Source organism: Poecilia latipinna, unplaced genomic scaffold (genome assembly GCF_001443285.1).
Source record: "Poecilia latipinna isolate Pla-1442-1.1 unplaced genomic scaffold, P_latipinna-1.0 Scaffold2032, whole genome shotgun sequence".
NCBI classification, from domain to species: domain Eukaryota; kingdom Metazoa; phylum Chordata; class Actinopteri; order Cyprinodontiformes; family Poeciliidae; genus Poecilia; species Poecilia latipinna.
In genome coordinates, this window is record NW_015114648.1 from 1 (window position 1) to 7,268 (window position 7,268).

The 7,268-nt window shown below is 39.9% G+C and overlaps 2 protein-coding genes across 2 annotated transcripts in view; both read left to right on the forward strand.

The window, feature by feature from the left end:
• The first annotated feature begins 139 nt into the window (after positions 1-139).
• On the forward strand, positions 140-4,317 carry LOC106935837 (solute carrier family 22 member 4-like). Its single transcript, XM_015016537.1, has 7 exons — positions 140-462; positions 648-774; positions 848-948; positions 1,262-1,476; positions 2,664-2,846; positions 2,963-3,098; positions 3,301-4,317. The coding sequence occupies exons 1-7, from the start codon at positions 251-253 to the stop codon at positions 3,401-3,403; spliced, it is 1,077 nt and encodes a 358-aa protein (XP_014872023.1). The 5' UTR covers positions 140-250; the 3' UTR covers positions 3,404-4,317.
• A 556-nt stretch (positions 4,318-4,873) lies between these two features.
• The window catches only part of sestd1 (SEC14 and spectrin domains 1), a 22,386-nt gene continuing 19,991 nt past the window's right edge, over positions 4,874-7,268 (forward strand). Inside the window, exon 1 of the mRNA XM_015016545.1 lies at positions 4,874-5,141. The gene's annotated coding sequence lies outside the window, so the exon portion shown is untranslated. The remainder of the gene's footprint in view (positions 5,142-7,268) is intronic.

The window sequence follows — 7,268 nt, forward strand, 5'->3', positions numbered from 1 at the left end:
TTTCCCAAACCAAAAAAAATTTATCTTTTTACAAAAAAAAAAAAAAAAAAAAAAAAAGAAAATAAAGAAAGCTGGGTGGCTATTTTTAGAAGCAGTTGAGACCCAAAATAAAAACATGTCAAAAGTGAATTTTGCATAATAGGTTCCCTTTAAATGATCACATTTCAGATTAAATCTGTGTTAACTTCTTTGTTATCATTTATTAGCATATATAATGCACTCCGTTAGAAATGGTCAGAACTTATAATTTATGCTAATATCAGACACAATAAAATGTGTCACAATCACAGGTTCAGAAATCCTTGTGGGCTCCAGCAGAATCCTCTTCTCCAGTCTGGGCCAGCCTTTTGTCTACAGTTTCTCCATGATGGTGCTGCCAGGAACCGCATACCTGGTCAGGAGCTGGAGACACCTGTCGCTCATCATGGCTGTGCCTGGCTTGGCTTGCATCCCCCTCTGGTGGTAAGATGGTCTCACTACACTGTTGACATTTCTCAGTCCGCATCTTTACACCAAAGACTTACAGAAAAGGGATACAATACTGTAGTGACCGATTGATAAGGAAGCATAATCTCCTCCAAGGAAGGGATTCTTTTTGGGAGCTTTCGGGAACTGAGTCCCTGATGGCGTGTCTAAATGTCGACCAGGCTGGTTCCGGAGTCTCCTCGCTGGCTGCTGTCTCGTGGCCGCTTGCAAGAGGCCGAGCTCCTGCTTAGGTCAGCGGCTCTGGAGAACCGAGTGGAGGCTCCTCCAGTCATTTTCCTCCCTCCCAAGGTGGGAACCACCAGCTGAACCTCACTGGCAAATCGTAGGAGGTGTATTAATGTTTCTCACGTTCTCTCGGCAGGCTGAAAAAGCAGAGGCACATCAAGCGGAGTCCGTCAGCTTCCTGGACCTACTGAAGACCGCAAAAATTCGGCATATAACGCTGAAGCTGTGGCTAATTTGGTGAGCTGCAACATTGTGTGTGTGTGTGTGTGTGTGTGTGTGTGTGTGTGTGTGTGTGGAAAACCACTTTGTTTAAAATTGCACATCAGCCAAGCAGGTAACATTTGTCAAATCAAAGCTTTTTCTATTGAGAAGATTGAAAACAACTTTACAAACTGCTATAGTTGCGCCACATTTAAAAGTCTAATTTTGATCCAGTAAAAAAAAAACATTTTCAGTTACAAATCGACTGGGTTCTGGTTGGTCACTTAGAATTTTTAAATCAATTAAAATAAATCCGGTTTGGATTTTGAGTCCATTTCTTTCTTTGCAGGTTTTCCACGAGTGTCAGCTACTTTGGCTTGTCCTTCAGCATGTCCACTTTGTATGGCAACCTCTTCCTGAACTACTTCCTGCTCACAGCTGTGGAGCTCCCAGCATACTTTGCCAGCTGGCTGGCTGCACGCAGCTCTCCTCGCCGTCTTTCGTTCATCGGTTTCTCCCTGCTGGGGGCGCTGGCGCTGCTCTTCATCCAAGGCACCATGAAAAGTGAGCGTGAGAAGCGTTAGGCTGTGCTCTCTGACTTTTACAGAAACACACGAGAACAATAAACGTCGTAAACAAGAAAACAAACCTACCTTTTTTTGTATTTAGTGTGTGTTTCTTAGCTTCAACATCTTATTCAAGCTCCATTAATAATGCCACACTGGCTTCTTCAAAATAATGAAAGATTAATGCAATAATCCAGTGCAGTGAAGAAGTATTTACCTCCTTACAGAATTCCTCTGTTTCTGCTATTTTGTCACACTTGAATGTTTCAGATCATCCTCAAACATTGTATCAGACAAAATTTACTTTAGTAAGAACAAAGTGTAGTTTGTCTCCCATCACTTACAAGACAAAGATATCCAAACAAACCTGGCTCTGTGTAAAAAAAAGCAATTGTCTCCTGAACCTAATGATTGGTTGTGTCATTCTTGGCAGCAGCAACTGACAATAAGTTTTTTACATCACTTTGCAGGAATTTTGTCCCACTGTTCTTTGCAGACTTTCATTCAACCATTGATTAGATCACAGCAAAACCTTTGTTTTGATTTCTTGTATGTTGGACAATCAACTTGCACTTGTTCATAGCAATACATTCTCCTACAACATGTTCTGCCAGAGACAAGAATTTGTGGCTCCTTCAGTTGCAACAAATTGTCCAGGTCCCATCAGCATCACACTAAAAACATTGTGTTTGACCGAAAGCATGATATTCAGTTTTGTGGCAGTTGTAGAAAAATGCACACCTTCCAAAAAAAAAGGTCCAATTTCATCTGATTGGTAAACTTAGTATTTCTTAACAGTCTTAGGGATAATCAAATAGTTTCTTCTTTCAAAAATATAAGACGAGCTCCCAAAATCTGAAATGTGAAAGAACGTCACTGCAGTATAAAACAGCCAAGACGCTGTGTTCCCTACAAAGCGTCAGACAGAGCATGAAGAACAAGTGAATAGTCCGAGAGTCAATGACTATTAAAAGCTTCAGAAAGACCTGGAATGAGCAGGTACAATTGTTTTGAAGAAAACAATATGTAAAATATTCAGCCACTATGACCTTTATGCCTACTTACTGCACAAGACTCCACTGCTGAAGAGAAACTTGTTGAAACGAGTTTAAAGTTTTGCTTAGCAGGATTTACAAAAGTATTTTTATTACTTGTGGCCTTACAGCACCTTGTCCTTTGTTGCAGGTTACCCAACTCTTACCATGTCCCTGGTGCTGTTGGGTAAATTTGGTGTTCTGGCAGGAAGTGGGGTGGTGTACACCTACACTGGAGAGCTGTCCCCCACGGTCATCAGAAATACGGCAATGTCTTCCTGTGCCATGTTCTCCAGAGTGGGATCCTCTGTGTCACCATATTTGCTTGAGTTGGGTGAGACCTTTAAATCTCTACAGGCTATAAGGGATCTAAATACATCAATTAGAAACTGAGTCCGATGTTTAACTCTATTCAAATGAGATTTGATTTGATTTGGTTTATGTCTCCAGCTGAGTTTAACAAGCTCCTACCCTGGATTACTTTGGGTGTTCTGTCACTTCTCGCTGTTCTTCTCTGCATCTTCCTGCCAGAAACGTTCCAACAGCCACTTCCTGATACCATTGAGCAGATGCCGGTCACACAGTGGTGAGCTTGTGCCATGCTTGAGGATATTTTGGGGGGATTTTCTATGACAGGCTAACACCAAGTTGGGTACAATTGTGAGATGGAGAAACATAAATACTTCTCAAAAATGTTGCACAAAAAATGGCATGTTATCTCATTAAGTGATCAGAAACATGATCACTTAATGCAGATACTGATGCATTTCTGCTCATCTTATTTACAGGTTTACATGTCCCTGGGCCTCCAAAACTGCTTTGAAGGAAGAAGAAATAATCACTAAGGAGCAGACTCCATCAATGGAGATCATCTGCACAACTTGTTTATAAAGCAACCGCTGATATCATATCTACTAGTACCAAGCTGCATGGTTTTTTTTATTTCAGAAATGCTCCTTGGTAAGTGAAGGAGACTGAACCCATGCATCAACAAGACTTCCATTCAGGAAGAACAGAGTGTTGTGGGACTCAGACACAACCTAAACTCAAATTGACTTAAGAGTGAGAGACATGGAAGCACACCGCAGTCTGCTGCAGCAAATAACTTTGTTTTACTGAAGGACTGAAAGGCTGGAACTGAGATGAGGAGCATAATATATACAGTAGTAGAACTGAAAATGAAAGAACACTATGAAGAAATCCTATGATGGTTTTCAGACATAAGTAATTTCTGAAAATTCAGTTAGTTAAATTATAAAATTGTTTTGGAAATTACTGGTGTATTGGCAGCAATTTTGTCTTTTTTTTCTTGCACTGCACGTGAACTTGAACAACATGAACTTGAACAACAGGTAAACATTTAGCATTCAGGGTTTTAATTGTTCAATGAAGACAAATATTCAGTTGTGCATATATCAGGTTTAATATTCACAAACCTGACATATGCACAAATAAAGAATATGGTATTTTCGCTGTTCAATAAACTTGCATCATATTTCTTTTGCATGTTATCATGACGATATGGGCGTCATTTTCCTGTCTATTACATCATCTTACAAAGTGTACAGTGTGTTGAAAAAGTATTCACACCACTTGAACTTTTTCTAAACTTTCCATATGGCAACAACAAACAGCGGTGTATTTGAGTGGTGATTGTATGTGACAGATGAGCAGAAATTTGAATTCATTTTTATTCCTGTGTCTTTAGTTGAATCTATTCAAATGCCAAAGTTATCACGATGCCAAAGTTATCACGATAGCGTCAAATATTTCTTAATGAACAAGGTGATTTCTTCTGAGTAATTAAATAAAAAAAAGATGGGAATAATGAATGTAAATATATAAATCAGATGTTTTGAGATTTTTAATATCTGTGAGAAATATGCTCTTTGGAGCCCCCTGCTGGCCTGAAAGTCATAAGCACCAACTTGTGTCGCTAAATGTTTGATCATGAATAACATTCAGTGTCAACTGAGTAAGTTAGAATTTTTTAAAATCTATTTATTTCACAAATTCATTCAAACAGTGAAACTTACACACACACTGTACATTTATGTCTGCTAATTTATTTCTGCTTATTGATGATCATCATGGCTGAATAAAACTTTAAATTTTCTGAAACTTTTCTGAAAGTTTGAATGTTACATATGACCAATAAAAAATTATTTATAAATCTGAGTTTAGTGAAAATGATTTACTCTTCATGGAGCCAGTTTAACCCTAACCAGATTTTAGGGACATAAGGGACAGCAGATGTATGAAGGAACAGCGCCTCCTTGAGTCATATTACTGAAAACACAACGGGTCCAGAATTCGACGTAACACCGGAAGTTGGAATTTTTGATTTGACTTTACTGAGTCTGCGCAGTGCGACGGGCTCCACCTCCTGGTTTGTGTGTGGCTTTACTGTTGTAGAAGGAGAGGAGGGAGCAAACTAAGGATTTCAGTACATTTTTTATATATATAAAACGCGAGTCGTTTCTGCTGGTTAGTGAGACTCTGGAAGAAGAAGAAGAAGAAGAAGGAGAGCGACAGGAGTGAAGGGCAAAAAGAAGACAAGAAAAAGGAGGAGGAGGACTGGGAGGAGAAAATTGGGGACAGTGGAAAATGCTGCGGATTTGACCAAAAGGTAAGAAAAGCCACCGGATCGATACTCATTGTTGAAGTTGTCGGTGGTGGGCGGGTGGGCGCCGTGATGATGGAGGTTTACACCCGCAGCCACCGCAGTATGTGGCTGCAGAATGTAGGTCATTGTGTCGCTGGGTCGGGCTGAAACGAGCCGAGCCGAGACGTGTTGGGCCGAGCCATGCTGCAGGGAGACTGCAGGAACGCAGACCAAGGTGAAGCCCTGCTGCAACAGGATAGCCTGAGTGCTGCAGTAACACCAAAATTAACCCTAATAGTCTAAAAAACAACAACAAAAAAACAAAAAAACGGGGGGTTGAAATAAATATATAGGGCCACATTGGGGCCAGTATTCAAATAGTTAAAGAAACTAGTGAAAATTTTCTTTCACTTACAAATGTACAAAGATAATAAAAACACAGCTTGGTAGTTAAGCATAGCTTTCCCCTTCAGGATTTCCGTAAATGCTAAGTTTCCTCAAAAGCGCACTGAAGAAAAAGCAGCTTTTACTTATTTGTGTGTATTTGGGTCTGTGACATATCAAAAGGCACATAAACCAAGCTGAAAAGCTAGCACGGGTAAACGCATTTTGAAGTATTGATTTGAATGAAAACATGCAAACAAAGAGAAATGGAGGCAACTTATACCTCATGTGATGTCAACAAATGCATGTGCTTGATTTTTTTTTATCTTGGTTAATGGACAGCATGAAACAAAATAACAAAACGAATAGCATCACTCACGGTTCTTAGCATGCTTCCCCAAAGCTAATAAACCATTTCTAAAGTGAGCTTGAGAAATGTGTAGTTGCTAGTTTTATGCTGAGTTGTCGGACTCGGAGAGTAACGGTACATTTGTTTGGTAGCAAGGGCACTAAGTGGTCAAAAACATACAAAAAATACTTCACTGTAATCACTAAAACAGGAAACTTTGGATTAAATCAATAATTTGATGATTAATTTTTCTGTATGGACTATCTGCGCTGTTATCACAATTTATACACCTACAAGGCGTATGAGTAAAGGAGCTCATTCTCTTCAGGTTGTGGCCTGCAGGCTGTGGAACAACTTTCCTCCCCGATGGGTTTGGATGAATCATTCAATCCTTTTAAAAATAGTTAAGAACCCGTCAGTCAGTTCAACCAGGCCTTTGGTTTTGTGCTTTTTCTACTGCTGAAAACATAAAATAACATTATTTTTACAGGTAATAGTATGTTTTTATTCTTATGTTGTTTTGATACATAGAGATAGTTTTTTTTGCCATGCTTTTGTCCCTCGAATATAACAGGCTGATATTATCTGCTTAATTAGCTGGGCTATCAGCTCTGGTTTCCAGCCTGCAGTTTAATGCTTCACGGATATACTAATCGTAGTTTTAAAGCAGGATTATCCTAATAAGAGTGATGGGCTGCAATCCTTTTTACTTTCCACAGTGTGACTGGTATGATATGTAAATTTGGAACGACAGCAATTCAAGTGTTAAACCTGGCCTTAAATAGTAAAATTAAGAGCCAGCAGCTTACAATTATAAAGACAAAATCACAATCTATGAGTTTTGAAGGGATCATGTCTCCAGACCACATGCTGAGACATGATATTTGATAGTTCACTATTACTCTGTTATAATGACTACCTTCAAAGACGATGACAGTAGGCAGGAGAAATAATTGACAGATGAAAAGTGCAGGGTGAGCAGTAGAGCAGCACAGATGTTTCACCAGCCACTAAACCAACAGAAACACAAACCTGCTGATTTATGGTCAGACTGCTGAGTGCGACCTGGAAAAAAAAAGAAAAGAAAACAACCTGATTAAACAGGCAGTAAATCACAGACAAACCGGAGCCAGCAACTGGAATCTGCCGGGAGGATCGCCAGCTGGGAGGAAATCTGTTTTGGGAAAAATAACAGAACTGTCCCTGCCTTATTTGTTCAGCACTTCAGCTGCTCTGATGTGTGTCAAATATTCTTTGTAGAAACTCAAACCATCTTTTCATGGTTTGTCACTTATGAACTTGGTTCTGTTCTTCAACTCCGAACCTCACAGGAGAAAAGGTGACACTCCCCCCCCCCCCCCCCCCCCCCCCCCCCCCACCCCCCCACCACCACCCCCCTCTCTTTCTGTTTTTTTTTT

Bases quoted from the DNA above. Each gene is read 5' to 3' on its own strand.
- LOC106935837 (XM_015016537.1), top strand. From the start codon at position 251: ATGCTAATATCAGACACAATAAAATGTGTCACAATCACAGGTTCAGAA. The intron at 463-647 runs GTAAGATGGTCT...AATGTCGACCAG, and splicing joins GCTTGCATCCCCCTCTGGTG to GCTGGTTCCGGAGTCTCCTC. The intron at 1,477-2,663 runs GTGAGCGTGAGA...CCTTTGTTGCAG, and splicing joins CATCCAAGGCACCATGAAAA to GTTACCCAACTCTTACCATG.